This window comes from Dicentrarchus labrax, unplaced genomic scaffold (assembly GCF_905237075.1).
Source record: "Dicentrarchus labrax unplaced genomic scaffold, dlabrax2021, whole genome shotgun sequence".
NCBI classification, from domain to species: Eukaryota; Metazoa; Chordata; class Actinopteri; family Moronidae; genus Dicentrarchus; species Dicentrarchus labrax.
This window is the reverse complement of record NW_026136711.1, coordinates 24,926,016-24,940,555: the sequence shown is the minus strand read 5'-3', so window position 1 is coordinate 24,940,555 and position 14,540 is coordinate 24,926,016. Positions and strand designations below refer to the sequence as shown.

General features: G+C 42.6%; 1 protein-coding gene across 1 annotated transcript in view; it reads left to right on the top strand.

Moving 5' to 3' along the window:
* The window catches only part of gli1 (GLI family zinc finger 1), a 49,838-nt gene extending 35,813 nt beyond the window's left edge, over nt 1–14,025 (top strand). Inside the window, exons 2-13 of the mRNA XM_051415622.1 lie at nt 2,065–2,174; nt 4,182–4,414; nt 5,058–5,159; nt 5,270–5,468; nt 5,768–5,936; nt 6,164–6,271; nt 6,711–6,851; nt 6,960–7,109; nt 7,650–7,814; nt 8,174–8,416; nt 8,612–8,924; nt 9,084–14,025. Coding sequence (XP_051271582.1) covers nt 2,104–2,174; nt 4,182–4,414; nt 5,058–5,159; nt 5,270–5,468; nt 5,768–5,936; nt 6,164–6,271; nt 6,711–6,851; nt 6,960–7,109; nt 7,650–7,814; nt 8,174–8,416; nt 8,612–8,924; nt 9,084–11,656 — 4,467 coding nt within the window. The 5' untranslated portion in view covers nt 2,065–2,103 and the 3' untranslated portion in view covers nt 11,657–14,025. The remainder of the gene's footprint in view (nt 1–2,064; nt 2,175–4,181; nt 4,415–5,057; nt 5,160–5,269; nt 5,469–5,767; nt 5,937–6,163; nt 6,272–6,710; nt 6,852–6,959; nt 7,110–7,649; nt 7,815–8,173; nt 8,417–8,611; nt 8,925–9,083) is intronic.
* Nucleotides 14,026–14,540: the final 515 nt, after the last annotated feature.

The window sequence follows — 14,540 nt, the reverse complement described above, 5'->3', positions numbered from 1 at the left end:
CCAAAGCCGGCGCTGAATCTGTGCAATTAGCCCCGGACCGCCCACATAATTTAGCCACTCACTAACTTTGCGTACCAAATCCCCCTGGTGGCTTGTGGGCTTAAATAGGTCCCTGCTGCCCTTTTAACACTTGTGCTACTGCATAACAGGCCTGGCAACCTGTTGCACTCAAAACCACAGAGCTTTCATCTGCAGTGGACAGGAGGCTTTCCCAGTTTGGGTCTGAACACTTGTCACATGAACAGCAGCAAGCAATGTGATATTTTGATTTAAGGATTTAAATGCTATTTAAATTTTTTGCTAGTTAAATAATATGCAGATTTATAAACTCTTTTTTTAAATCAATTATTTCACATTCTTAAAATATTTCAAAAGAAAGAAAACACAGGAATAAGACATATTAACTCAAGCATGTTTAGAATTACAGGGTTGTATACTTTAAAAATAAATATACAACATATATTTAATTTAGTTGATATAACAAACGATCGAGGCATACATGAAAACATTTTTTGGCTTTTCTCCATTTGTGGTAACTATGGCATCAGTGTATACAGTAATTTTTTGGCCCTAATTACCTCTGTAACCATGTAAGAGCCATAGTCCCGACTATTAGTACCTGCACTGATGTGGTTAGCTGTAATGAGCAGGTGCTTGTTCCTAAGATCCTCTTAGCTAGAATTACCTCACACATGCACTCTCGCTGAAAGATACGATCTCTATATAAGTTTCATACAAAAGGCTGCTTTGTCCTACTTTCATCTTTCTCTGTTTGAGTTGCTAACATCCCTTAACTGTTTGTCTTTTTAAGCTTTAAGGCAAAAGCCAGACTCTCTTTTTTCTGTATGTCTTTTCCATGTTGATCGCTACTTTCCTAGGATGGGAAGGTGCGGCAGGTTTTTGGTGTCTGTCAGCAGTGTTTGAGGTTCACAACTCTGTTTGGAGAAGGAAGATTACAGCCAAGCCCACTGTTTGTGTCACAGGGTTTTGTCTAATCTGTAGGAGTGTGTCAGGACACATCAGTACCATCACATGACCTGCTTTTAAAGTCTCTGTAACGTATACGAGTCCAAATTCCAGAGCTGAGAGTTATTCTTTTGTGCAGATTCTGTTCATTTCTCACACCAATTCGAGTTGCCATTTCGATTACATTTATGTTCATTTTATGTAATAATACATTCATGATACTTATGGATGTAATGTTTAATTTGTCCAAATACAGCTTTAGATTATTATATTTCTATATAATGTGACTGGTCCATTCTAACATTGTAGTTTCTTTGCCAACATTTGCATATCTGTGCTTTTGTCTTGAAGTTAAAAAGAGTTAAACAACCCCCCAATTCTCAGACACTTAAACAGACATTCTTAACACTTAAACCACCGTACAGCTGCACTTTAAATCACTTTAACTGTCAACATACCTGTACTGGAGGTTGCCACCAGTTCACCTGGGTTTCTTCTATCTCTTTCCATTTTAATTCCATTGATGAGACTTTTATATTGTTGCAACATGTGGTAGTTATTCATATAGGATTGTGGTTATGAAACATACATATTGTCTAATAAAATATGATGGACTCAGGCAGATATAGCAACACCTGGACCATCAAAAAATTTAAATCTACTAGTGCTTCAAAACCATTAACATTGTTCAATGTGAATGCTTTTGCCTTTGATGCTCAACAAAACTGACTTCTAGCCTTCTGTAGTTTACTTACTGTAAATAGCATTTTAAATGCAGGGCCGTTAATGATGTATTTTACAGTGTTTAAATGTATTTCTTCTGTGGTTTTGACATTTCTACTTAAGTAATGGATTTAGTACGTCGTACCAGCTCTGTTTAAATAAGTATGACTCAGGCTTCTCAGAGAGAACTTATTTTGCCCTTGAACTGTTTTGCTTGGTTTGGTTTGGTCTGTTATTAACATCCTACATATTCTTTTTTCCCCCAACCACAATTGTTTTTGTCTATTTCTTTCTGGTGCAGTTTAGTTTAGGTTGGTTGGGTTTGTTTGGTTTTCCTCTCTTCACCCTAACCGTGTCCTTGCCTTTGTGTGTCAGGTCCAGGGTGTAAGGGGAGCAGTCGGTCTCGGAGCTCCAATGCCAGTGGACATGCAGCCACACCAGGGGCTGTATCACTACGAGACCTCACCTAGCCAGCCCTCCAGAGGGTAAGACAGCAGTTAGCATGTGCTACGTCCTCCGTCATTACTCTGTGGCTGCCTTTTAAACTTTATTTCTCATAATGAATTCCACAGCTGTTTTACATACATGTTCAGTCAAACCAATGCTGGATTACTGAGGCTGATACTGATATGGTGAAAGAATCCAATAACAATAAACTGACCAATATTCTTGGTCTACATAAACACAAAACATATACAAACATTTTTGAAACTTTACAGTTTTAAAATGCTGTATAGAGGATATGTAATGGCAACTGTTTCAGATTTTCTGATTTTAACGTTATTGACATTTCTGTACTACAATTTATTTTTTCTCAGCCAAAATATACAATAATAACAATCTCTTTCTATCTTTCAATATATGGGGCTAGCAGATTAACAGTTAATCCATTCACACAGCACTTCTACAGATACTGTTGTGAAGTCAGATTTTTGTGTCTGTACGGGCACAAAAGTATAAAATCTGAGAACCAAAACAAGACTTTAAGAAGTTGTGTGCGCTCTCTGCACACGGCTATCGTTTGAAATATATAAGAAATATTTCCAGCACAAACAATTAGCACTCACAAATCACAAATTATTGTTTTCTGTCTCTGTACAGGAGTGATGTGTCAATACTTTTAAAGGTTTTTATAAGCATTTTCTTTAACATTCAACAGAGCCCTACTAGGTGTTTCGTCTCATGTTACTTTGATATTTTTCATGTTGGGCACTTGTCTTTCCAATTTCACTACATTACAACCACAGCGACTGACCTCAATCAACTTGCTGTTTTTTATTAACAAGCAACCAGAAATCACAGCAGTCTCTCTCTAGAAAGCAGTGATGGTGCTCATCTCAGAGGCTCAGAAACTGTTCCTATTTTAATCACACAGATATTCTGAGGGTGCAGAAGTCTTGCTGCAATTGTTATGGACACAGTGCTAACTCAGCCCCTCACTCCTCCCCCTCTCCTCCCTCTCCCCCCCGTCCTCCCTCCCTTCCTCATGCCACCCAGGTTGCGGGTGGACTCGGCCTCTCTCTGACAGCTGCTAATTACAGGCTGACCAGGCCCCGCTGCGCTCTGCATGACTGCCTCGCGCCCCGCTCAGGTTACCCAGAGTGAGGGAGAAACAGAGAGAGATGGAGAGAAAGGTGGCTGGGCAGGATAGAGAGAGACAGAGGAGCGGGAGAGGGAGGGAGAAAGAAAGAGGAGATAGAAAGTGACAGAAAGGACAGAGGGGGGAGAGAGAAAGAGAGAGAGAAAGAGAGAGAAGTAGAACAGAAGGGATGAATGGGAGAAGAGAAAGGGGGAAAGGAGTGAGAATGGGAGGGAGGTAGATGCGGGGGGAACCAGCACAGTGGATTAGAGACGACAGATTAAGCTCCTGTGTGGAATACACGTTGTGGTGAAAGAATTAAAGAACTGAAAGGACGACTTAGGAGAAGGTGGATAGATGAAGTCTGCCCCTTTAGGAGAGGAGCGAGAGGGACAGAGAAAAAGAGAAAAAGAAGAGGAGAGACAGATTTTGAACTAACCAGTGAGACTGAAGAAAGGTCAGAGAAAACATTGAAATTCATGAGAAGACTGGAAAGTTCCAATGAAGCTTTCCCTCTCTAGTTTGGTAGGGGAAAACCCAAATGAGTAAGTTTCCACAGTGTAGACCAGGATAGAGACTATACCCCATCTAGTGGTGAAAAGGAGACATCACAAGCGATTACAGCAGAGATGAGCTTCTGAAGTTCAGCTCCACAGACAGTGCTTCTTTCAAGGCCTCTACATAAAGCTACTATAAATGCTTCAGTTTATAGATAATGTGGTATTTATAGAAGCTTTACAATTAGCATAATCTTATCTGACTCATCTTGGCTTAAAAGTGACACTGAAAACACAGAAAAATATAATATTTGTTGTCCATTCGATTTATTATGGTATTTATTTATTTTAGGTGAAGTTTTTATTTATTTCTAAGTTGCCCAAGACAAATTGTGTGTTTTTTTAAATATTTGCAGACTAGTCCCATCAGACCATTCTCCCTACAGTGATGTGTCCTCTATGCGTGCCCCACTCCTCAACGGCCCTCCCCAGGACTGCCGTGCTATGTATAATCCCCTGACTCCCAGTATGACTCATGGATCAGGACCAGGACAGGGGATTGGCCACTGCATGGATCAATATATGAGGCCCCCTCAGGCCCCGCCACCACACAGTATGATGGGCCACAGGGGCATGCCGCCCACGGAGGGTGAGTCAGAGTATCTTTTACACCTCCTTAATCTCACAGCTGCTACTGATTTGGACTTAAAGATACCTGAGAGACTGAGTAAGAAACAGAGACTACCCAGATTTCTACAATGGGAAAGATTGGATGTCAACAAAAGGCCTGTTGTACTGCTGAGATTGAAATGTGTGTGACTCTGCAGCAACTCAGTTAAATTAAGGTGAACTAGAGATAGAAAAATAGACCCTGTAAACATAAAATATGTGAATGCTGATTACAATTCTATTTCACTTATCTGAAGAACAAAGAGTTTAAACCATAAAACCACTCAGGACAGTTAATTGTCTGTTTTACCTGTGTCATTTAAAAAAAACTATAACTTACAGGTGCATCTTGTAGCTGTACCTAAAACTTCAAATGACATTGACATTGTTGTGTGGCCAACCCCAGTGCAAGTAACTATCCTTCCTTGCTCAACCAATCAGCACTTGTTAGATGCACCAGACTACATGTCAACATGATGTGTAGTTGGAATTTTGATCACATGGGCTACACTGTGAGTTACAGTAACCCAGAAACCCTTTGTCTGCTTCATTAACTTAAAAGACGTCAGTGTGGATCTGTGCAGTATGTTTTAGTGTTTCTCTCTGTCCTTAACTTCTAACAGGTGGCAATAGCACCCCCTACTGTAACCAGAACAACATGATGTCCTCTCATCACAACTTCTGCCAGATTCAGCCTGGCTCTGATCAGATAGGCTCAGGAGATGGTAAGTTAACACTCCCCACTGTTTCCTTTAATTAGAAATCTAAATGTCTCTCAAGTATTTTGTATCAAAGCTAACCCTCCTGCTGTTTTATGTCCTTTGTTCCCTTTTAGGCTCGAGGTTCTCCACGCCTCGCTCCATGCTAAAGCTGAGTAAAAAGAGAGCTCTGTCCATCTCTCCTCTGTCTGATGCCAGCGTTGACCTGCAGACAGTGATCCGGACATCACCCAACTCCTTGGTGGCCTTTGTCAACTCTCGCTGCAACCCCAATGGGGCCAGTTCCTATGGCCATCTCTCTGTGAGCGCCATGAGGTCAGATATTTCTCTATTCCATGTTAAGCACAGAAATGCATCTTAAAGCCAGCAATATTCATATCTATTACCTCAGACTAGTAAGTAACTATATTGGATACAAAGTGCTGCTGCTGCTGCTGCTGCACGTGCCCTGATTTTAAAATAGCTGTACAATATGCAGTGATTTACTTTGAGGCATAGAGTTTGTTGTTTGTTCCTCTCGCCTCATTTAGCTACATTATCACTCCAATATTTATTAAAACTTAAATAAACCAAAACTTGAACGTGAGTTTCACCTTTTTCCTTTTGCTCCACAGCCCGTCCCTGGGCTATTCCAGCAATATAACCTGCCAATCCCGACAACAAGGTTCCATCTATGGAGGAGGCGGGGGGACACCTTTGGGTGGACACACACCAGGCCCCTGCCAAGCTTCCCGTTTACCTCCCCACAATCCTCGGCTGCACGCTCCACCCAAGCATGGACATGTAAGGCAGCTCTCTCACTCACTTTACAAAGCAGTCAAAGCATTTCACTATCAGTACACCCTCTGCTTCTGACAGCTGGGGAAGGGAGGTGGGAATAGGAAGCTATAGGCGTATGATAGTGAGAATTAAAACTTGTGTCAATGGTATCAATGTGAATGAGAAACAGAAAGAGATAAACAGAGGTGATATGATGTTGGTTATGATATGACATGTGTTTTATTTTTTAGCTGAAGACAGAGCCAGGACTGGGAAGTGTGATGGATGGCATGAATGTGAAGAGCCTGGAGGAGAGGTCAGAGGGAGATGTGGCCAGTCCTTCTTCCACTGGCACTCAGGTACATTGTTATTCCTGTAGTTTTCACCTTCACACATTTTTATTTTAGTTTTGGCATGCAGGAGTATAAAAACATTTGTCTGTGTGATGTAAGGAAGTAAAATAGTGTCAAGAACAAATAGTGGAGGATAAATAAATAATTCTTGTTAAACTTGTTTGACTGATATTGGCCCATACTGCAGGCATTGTCTTGTTGACCACCAGTCACAGCATGCAGAGAAAGAACATTTTGCTGTTTTTTAAAAGCTGTAGTTGGCAAAGAACCTCCATCATATCAGCAAAACATGACTGGCTGATATCTGTATATATGTAATATAGGGCATATGTTGCCCTATATGTGTAAATGGCTTTGAGTTAAATGCAGAGAGCAAAATTTCATTATGTTTGTAAAGTATTTCCTTAAACTTGAGCCATGATCTGTTACCCATATGTTTCATCAGGACCCTCTGCTGGGTCTACTGGATGGAAGAGATGACTTAGACAAGGAGGACGGGAAGCCTGAACAAGAGGCCATCTATGAAACCAACTGCCACTGGGAGAGCTGCAACAAGGAATTTGACACACAAGACCAGCTAGTTCATGTAAGCGATAGATCAATCGATATATTGTAGAATAGATGGAAAAAAAAGACAGGGAAAAAGTTTTGTTGATTATTAATGGGTGTCTCTATTTATCTGTTTACTCAACAGCACATCAACAATGAACACATCCATGGAGAAAAGAAGGAGTTTGTGTGTCACTGGCAGGAGTGCTCTCGAGAACAGAGGCCTTTCAAAGCCCAGTACATGCTGGTGGTTCATATGCGCAGACACACAGGAGAGAAGCCACACAAGTGCACTGTGAGTATATCTGAAGTTTCTGTCTATGTGTTATTTTTCTCTCTGTTTCTATTTATGTTGTTGTTATATCGATTTTTACACCTGCAAGTATGAAACTGCTAACAGCCATTTACATTGTCACATTTTACATTTATCATTCTGTGTCATCATCACTTTCTAAAGCAGATAATTATTTATAAAGTCAACCGTTAAATTTTCAGTTTCTACTGTGGAGTTTGTGTTTGGTTCATTTGTCTTAAAAAATACTGCCAATGTAGCTTCACTAGCAGGTGGCAGGTCTGAGTGAACTGAGAAACTCAGAACAGGGGTCACAAGACTTGCTCATATCATTAATGCAGGGGTGAAAAAAGATAAAGCTTATAAAGCCCTTGCAACTAAAATGATTGTACTATATCTCAAATACAGTATGGCTGTAAGACTGTAGGTCTGGCCATAGACTGGCCATTTCTGTCAGTTTATAGCTTATTAGTTAAAGCTATTGGTAGTTGTTGTCTTTATTGAAACTTAGCTTTGGTTATAAAACCATTATTTCTGTTTCAGTTCGAAGGCTGTAATAAGGCCTACTCCCGCCTGGAGAATTTGAAGACCCACCTGCGCTCTCACACTGGAGAGAAACCATACGTGTGTGAACATGAAGGCTGCAACAAGGCCTTCTCCAATGCTTCAGACAGGGCTAAACACCAGAACCGAACTCACTCCAACGAGGTACTTTAATGTATCCCACCCACACAAGTGATAGAGTTATATCATTGAACAATACCTTGACAGATAAATTAATTAGCTGTCTTGGCTTTGCATATTATTAACAGTGATACTGTTGTAAAATATACTTTTATTTTTTTTATGAATTGAGTTAATAATAAAAATAATAATTCAGTCAGTTAATATAGGAGTCTTGTAGAGATTCACACTTTACACACTATTTTGGATGGTATAGAAAATCAGGAAAAACAAGAATGATAAATTACTACATTCCCTTTCAATATCAGTCAAGTTGCAGTAAAGTAAATTTTGGCATTCAAGCACTGTATACAGTCAAACTAAATTGTGTGTGCCCTTTACAGAAACCATATGTATGTAAGATCCCCGGCTGCACTAAGCGATACACAGATCCGAGCTCTTTGCGTAAACATGTGAAAACGGTGCATGGCCCTGAAGCCCACATCACCAAGAAGCATCGTGGAGACACAGGACCTCGACCCCCTGGTTCAGCTATGACTCCAGGAGGCCAGAGCTCTGAACTGCTGCTGGAGAAGGAGGAGACACGCAGGGAGGACTGCAAACTGTTGGCTCCTGAGACTGCTCTGGTGAGTGATAAATTGTATTTCTGGCCTGCAAGGTGCTTTAAATGTAAGAAATTGAACAAAGTTCCAATGTTAAATGCACCCCACCCATAGATTTAATTTACCTTATTACGTACAAATCAGATATACTTAACATTTCTGCCATTTGAAAAGAGAATTTAACGTATACATGATAATAAATTACATTACATCTTCCAGAAATCCCAGCCAAGCCCTGGCGGTCAATCATCCTGCAGTAGCGAACGTTCCCCACTGGGGAGCGCCAACAACAATGATAGTGGGGTGGAGATGAACTTGAATGCAGCAGGCAGTCTAGAGGATCTCACAGCACTGGAGGATGGAGTTTTGGGTGGAGGAGGAGGAGGGGAGCCAGGAAGTGTTGGAGGAACAATGGGAATGTCAGCGCAGGCTTTGAAGAGGCTGGAGAACCTGAAGATTGACAAGCTTAAGCAAATCCGCCGGCCAACCCCTCCTGCCCGCTGTTCCAATAACAAGCTACCTGCACTTCCTGGTATGTTCTGGGATGAAATAAAAAAATTATATTCAGAACTGATCTATGACTAATAAAGTGTTCAGGGATTGTTTCAATGGGACATCTGAATTAACATTTTCAGTTTGTATTGATTAACTGTTTCTAAGTAGTTTCCTCCTTCTGGTTGTTCATTTTCAGGTCCAGGGGAGAATATGGGAATGTGTGCACCTTCTCCACTCCTCTCAAATCGACGAGTTATGGAGCTGTCCAATCACGAGTTAGGAGGTGGCACATCAATCGGCTGCTCTTCTAATGACAGGAGAGGAAGCGGCACCAGCAGCCTAAGCTCTGCATATACGGTCAGCCGTCGGTCTTCCATGGTGTCTCCTTACTTGTCCAGCAGGCGCTCCAGTGAGGTCTCACAAATGGGAGGAACGGCAGGGGGAGGGTGTCACCACCATGGTCCAGAGCAGAGCGGGGGAGACCCCCTCTCTCCTGAGACCAATCGCAGAGGACATCCTTGTCCTGTAGGAGGGGGATTGCCAGGTCTTCCTAATTTAACACCTGCCCAGCAATACAGCCTAAAGGCCAAATACGCTGCAGCAACTGGTGGACCACCACCCACTCCTTTACCCAATATGGAGCGGACAGGTACTCCAGGCAGAAGAGGAGGTGTTTTAACTGAGTACCAAGGGCAGCCTCTTCCTCCTTTCCTTCAACATGTTGGCCCACGTAGGCACAGTGCCAACACAGAGTATGGAACTGGTGTTATCTACCCTCACCAGGCTCCAGGTAACAACAGCAGGCGAGCCAGTGACCCGGTTCGATCAGCAGCAGATCCACAAGCTCTCCCCAAGCGTTTCAATAGCCTTAACAATGTAGCCATGATGGGCCGAAGGAATGCACTACAGCATCGTGGCTCTGACACCAGTCTTGCCCGCCACATGTACTCACCTCGGCCACCTAGTATTACCGAGAATGTAATGATGGAGGCTATGGGTATGGAGCCCCACCTTGCTCCTGTTGATGCCATGGATCGTTCCATGATGATGCCCCCTGGAGAGAGAAGCTTCATGGGATACCAGCAACAACATCAAACCCTTGGAGGAGTTGGAAGTGGAGGTCCTCTTTCAAACCAGCTGTCCCCAAACCATGACTCTCTGAGCTGCCCAGACCAGGGTTACATGCAGGGGCACTACCAGAACCAGGGAGGGGAAGTCACTTCCAGGGCTGGTGGAAATCCAATAGGCCAAGCAAGGCCTATTCAATCCGAGGGCATGTCTAATACACTTCTCCAACAGGCGGAGTACAGTATGAGCACCTGCCAACTCAGTCCCTCAGGCCCCCATTACCCTAGCATAGGCCAGGGTGGTGATGCTGGAGGTCCTTGGAGTGATACCCACAGCCAAATCCAAACTTCCAGCCATGCTCTCCAGAACCAGCGAGGAATGCAGTATTCAGATCCTAGCCTGCAGCCTCAACAGACACAGGCCCACTTCAATAATCAGACAGGCCTCTACAACAGTCCTGATGGAAGCCACAAACTCATCATCAAACCTGAACAGCAGTTCCACCCTGGGATGGGAGGTGGGGAGGCCTGTCAAAGTGCTAAGCTCCAACAGCAGCGCATGCTCCTCCAGCAGACTCAGGGTTACCCGCAACAGACAGGCCAGGTCATGATGAGGTCCTCTAACAATCCCAGCTGTGACTTTCCGGGACAGAACCAGAACTCCTTCCCCAGTGGAGGGGGCTTGAGCTTGGGCTGTGCTGGTACTGCTCTTTCAGATGGGCAGAGGTCTGAAACCCCCATGATGCAGGTGAAGGAGATGATGGTGAGGAACTATGTACAGTCCCAGCAAGCACTCATGTGGGAGCAGCATCAAGAACAGCGGCAGCAGAGTGGAATAAAACCTCCTCCTCTAACTGATAACATGGATATGAGTGCCCAGACAGCAATGATGCAGCACAGTCCACAGCACCAAAACCAGAATCTTTACTCCAGCCAGCCCTTTCCATCCTACCCCAACCAGAACCCGGTCATGAGTCCTCCGGCCCACAGCCGAGGGCCCAGCTCTGCTACACCTAAAGACCAGCAGCTGACTGGTCTCCAAGGCTCATGTTATAACCAGGAGCTGGGGGTTCCCAGGCCTCCTCAGGGACGGAAACCTCTTAGCCGCCAGAACAGTCTGTCACAGGTAGGAGGAGTCTACCTGGGAAGCCCACCCCACCTCAGCCCCGTACACTCCACTTCGAGCCCCAGGCGAGGGGTCCGACTTCCTCCAGTTCAGCATCCACAGCACCCACAAACTGAAATGTTTTCTCCTTCCAATAACAACAACATGTACTACTCGGGTCAGATAAACATGGATATGGAGAAACACATGGAACCCCAGAACGGACCTTGTCTCAACCAGCAGCACAGTATGGGGCCCAACCTGGACCCAATAGGTGTCACAAAGTCTGCCCCCTTGGCTCCCTATCCCGAATCTGGCCCTATCTCCAATGCCTTAGAAAACCTGGACTTAGACAATGCTCGCATAGACTTCACCTCCATCATCGATGATGCTGAGTCTTCTTCGTTCAGCCCAGTCAACAATCCTCTTCAGGGTCAACCAGGGTCTTCCTCCCAGACCTCATCCCGCCTCACGACCCCCCAGACTTCTGTCAGCCTAGCTGCAGGCTCTGGCCTGTCCAACATGGCTGTTGGCGACATGACATCTATGCTTACCTCGCTGGCTGGGGAGAATAAATACCTGAACACACTGTCTTAGAAGAGGGCCAACTTTTTCCAGACTAACAATCAAGTAGAGGCCTTAGCCAGTTCCTAATGTTTTTATTGAGATCCCACATGGAAATGTATGTAGCCCAGTATCCAGAGGAAACCAACCTGGAGTTTAAAACACTTAATTCCTGTCTCTTATAGTGATTTTCCCTGGTACACTGCAAGAAATCCCAGTCAGGGTAAGATAGACATACTTTTGAATTTATCATTTCATGTAATTCATGACTCATTAGTCTTGGCTGTTTTATACATGCCCATAAGCCTTTATACATAAACCCAGTACATTAACCATTGTTTGAGCCTGGATCCTGAACTGGCTAGGGTTCTATTGCTACTAGATATCCATGTAACAGGAATAGTTATATGTTGTACTGCGTTAGACTAAGCTACTAATGTGATTCCATCACAGGTTTCAAAATTATAAGAATCCCCACCCAAAACCTTAAAACCAAAGGTGCCTGATCAACCTCCCTCGCTGTATTGTTCCTTCGCTGCCTTGGTACTTGGTATTTATCTGTGCCTTATTATAAGACACAGAGCTATATGCCTGATATGAAACTGAACTTTTTCCAAACAGGCATTCCAGTCACAAAACGGCTGTGGCAACAGTGGAGCAGAGAAGGATGCATGTAAATAAGTTTTATATACATTTATATATGTTGTGTATATGACAATGAGACAGTGGATAAATCATTCCCTGTCTTGTGATAGACTGCTTGGATTCTGAAGGCCAATGTTCAGGGTTGGAGTTTGTAAGATGGTTGTTTCTCAGAGCTGTGTGAAGACTAAAGATGTGCTTTTAGAGATGGAGAAATAATTTCTCGGTGCTACTAAATATTAATCTGTATTGCTAGGGATTTCTTCCTTGTCATGAACAACACACTCTTCATAGTGGCTTATCAGTATTCCCACACATTGACAAAAAGCAGCCACAGCACAGACACAGACACAGACACACACACACACACACACACACACACACACACACACACACACACACAGACAAACACACACGCACACACATAGCCTACACACAGACACTCAGGTCTTGTTGGTGTTTGAATCTTTGGTGTTCAGATTACATGTATGTTGTAATTGCCTTTCCAGACAGAGAGTTTGCACTCCACATGTTTACTGTAAGTGTTCCTGAAGCAGCTGTGTACTTATGTTTTTTTAGTGGTGTTTATAACTGCAAAACAGAAAGGGCCTTGCTCTTTTTAAGGTACATACATGGGGTATAATGAGTAAAGCTCAAATAATATGCGTGCAACAACCCCCTCTACATTACAGTATGTCTGATATATTCAAACATAATGCCTTCGATTAACCCGACCTCCGACTCGTACATGACTCAGCTGAGGATGACGGCTATTTTGAATGAAACCCGAGTCAGCTGGTTTGTATCTGTTAATAGATCAGTAATAGTTACCTATATTTGAGAAACTGAGGGACATTCATAGTACAGTGCTGCTGCACGTTGGCTCCAATCCCAAAGTTATTTGGAAAATTCAGCATTATTAATTCAGGATAGGGGATCATGAAGCAGGAATTTTATCAATCGCTACCACTGTATTAAAATACATATTGTTATGTGTACACTGAGGTACTTCTGTGCGACTATTGAGCGGTTTCATGCGTAAGAATGTTGCAGGTCTTGGTAGGAGAACTAATTTTACACTGTGGCTTTGCACTGACTACAGCACTGTGTGGAAAGGTCTCTGTCTCTTATGACTATTCACATGAACCTCATTTTGATAGCGATAAGTAATCACAACAGTATTTTTTAATAGTCATTCAAGAACACAGCTGAGCACAGCTAGACTCAATAAGGCCTCACTAAAGTATTGCTGAAGCATTTTATGTGACTTTTCAGAATAAAATAGTAGCATCACTTAAAAGTTTACTAAGCATTAGCGGGAATGAACATTTCTTCATTTTTGAAAAAGTGTACAACCTACCAAAGACACCTTAAAATTACTGAGAAAAAGATGCACAAATAGTCTATTTTAACACAACACTAACACTAGCAATAAGGGCATGAACATTGACTGATAGTGCTGTTCTTTAGAATGTATGAGATGTTTTGTATAAAATTATCTTTTTATATTAATGAACTTTATGGACGTTGCCTTTTATGTGTGTGTTCTTTTTTTTATAACTGTCATCCTTCATTCTGACTTTTTTGCTGGCAAAAGAATATCACCTTTAGCAACAGAAAGCTATAGGCTAATAGTAGCATTAACTATAATAGACAAAAGCCAAGTGTTATATTTTGTGTACAATTTTCTACATTTTTATACAAATGCGCTATATTTTACCAGTTTATGAATAAACATGTTCAGTGGGATGGATGCAGAATGTTTGTTTGTTTGTTTTTTTATGTCAGTGGGGTTTGTTTTAGTCCAGGTTACATCACTTTAATTTTAGGATGAGGAGTCAAAGATCTATAAAACCTGGTAAAGACAAGGGTGTTATCTGCTAGATTATGTTTGTTTCTGTGTTTCTGTGTTTGGTGGATTAATGCAATGACTCCTTTCCTCCAATAGAGTGCAGCACAGGCTGAGATCAAGCACAGATAGGCATATAGTATTTCACTACATTCATTCACTACAATTAAGGCCCCCATAGCATAATTTGGATGCTGCACACTCAAAATAGTCTATCATCCCCGTAAGCATTTAATCTGCATAATTATGATCCAGTGCCATTTTGCCCCAAGATTATTGAAAGTCTACCTAACTGGCCAAGCAGAGGACATTTGTCATAAATCATCTGTCTTTTTGTCCCTGTCCTAATTGGAAAACCCCTTGTTATGATTATGATTTAGATCTGCCTGTCATGGCAGCCTATTATGAGCTACAGTGATCTGCTAG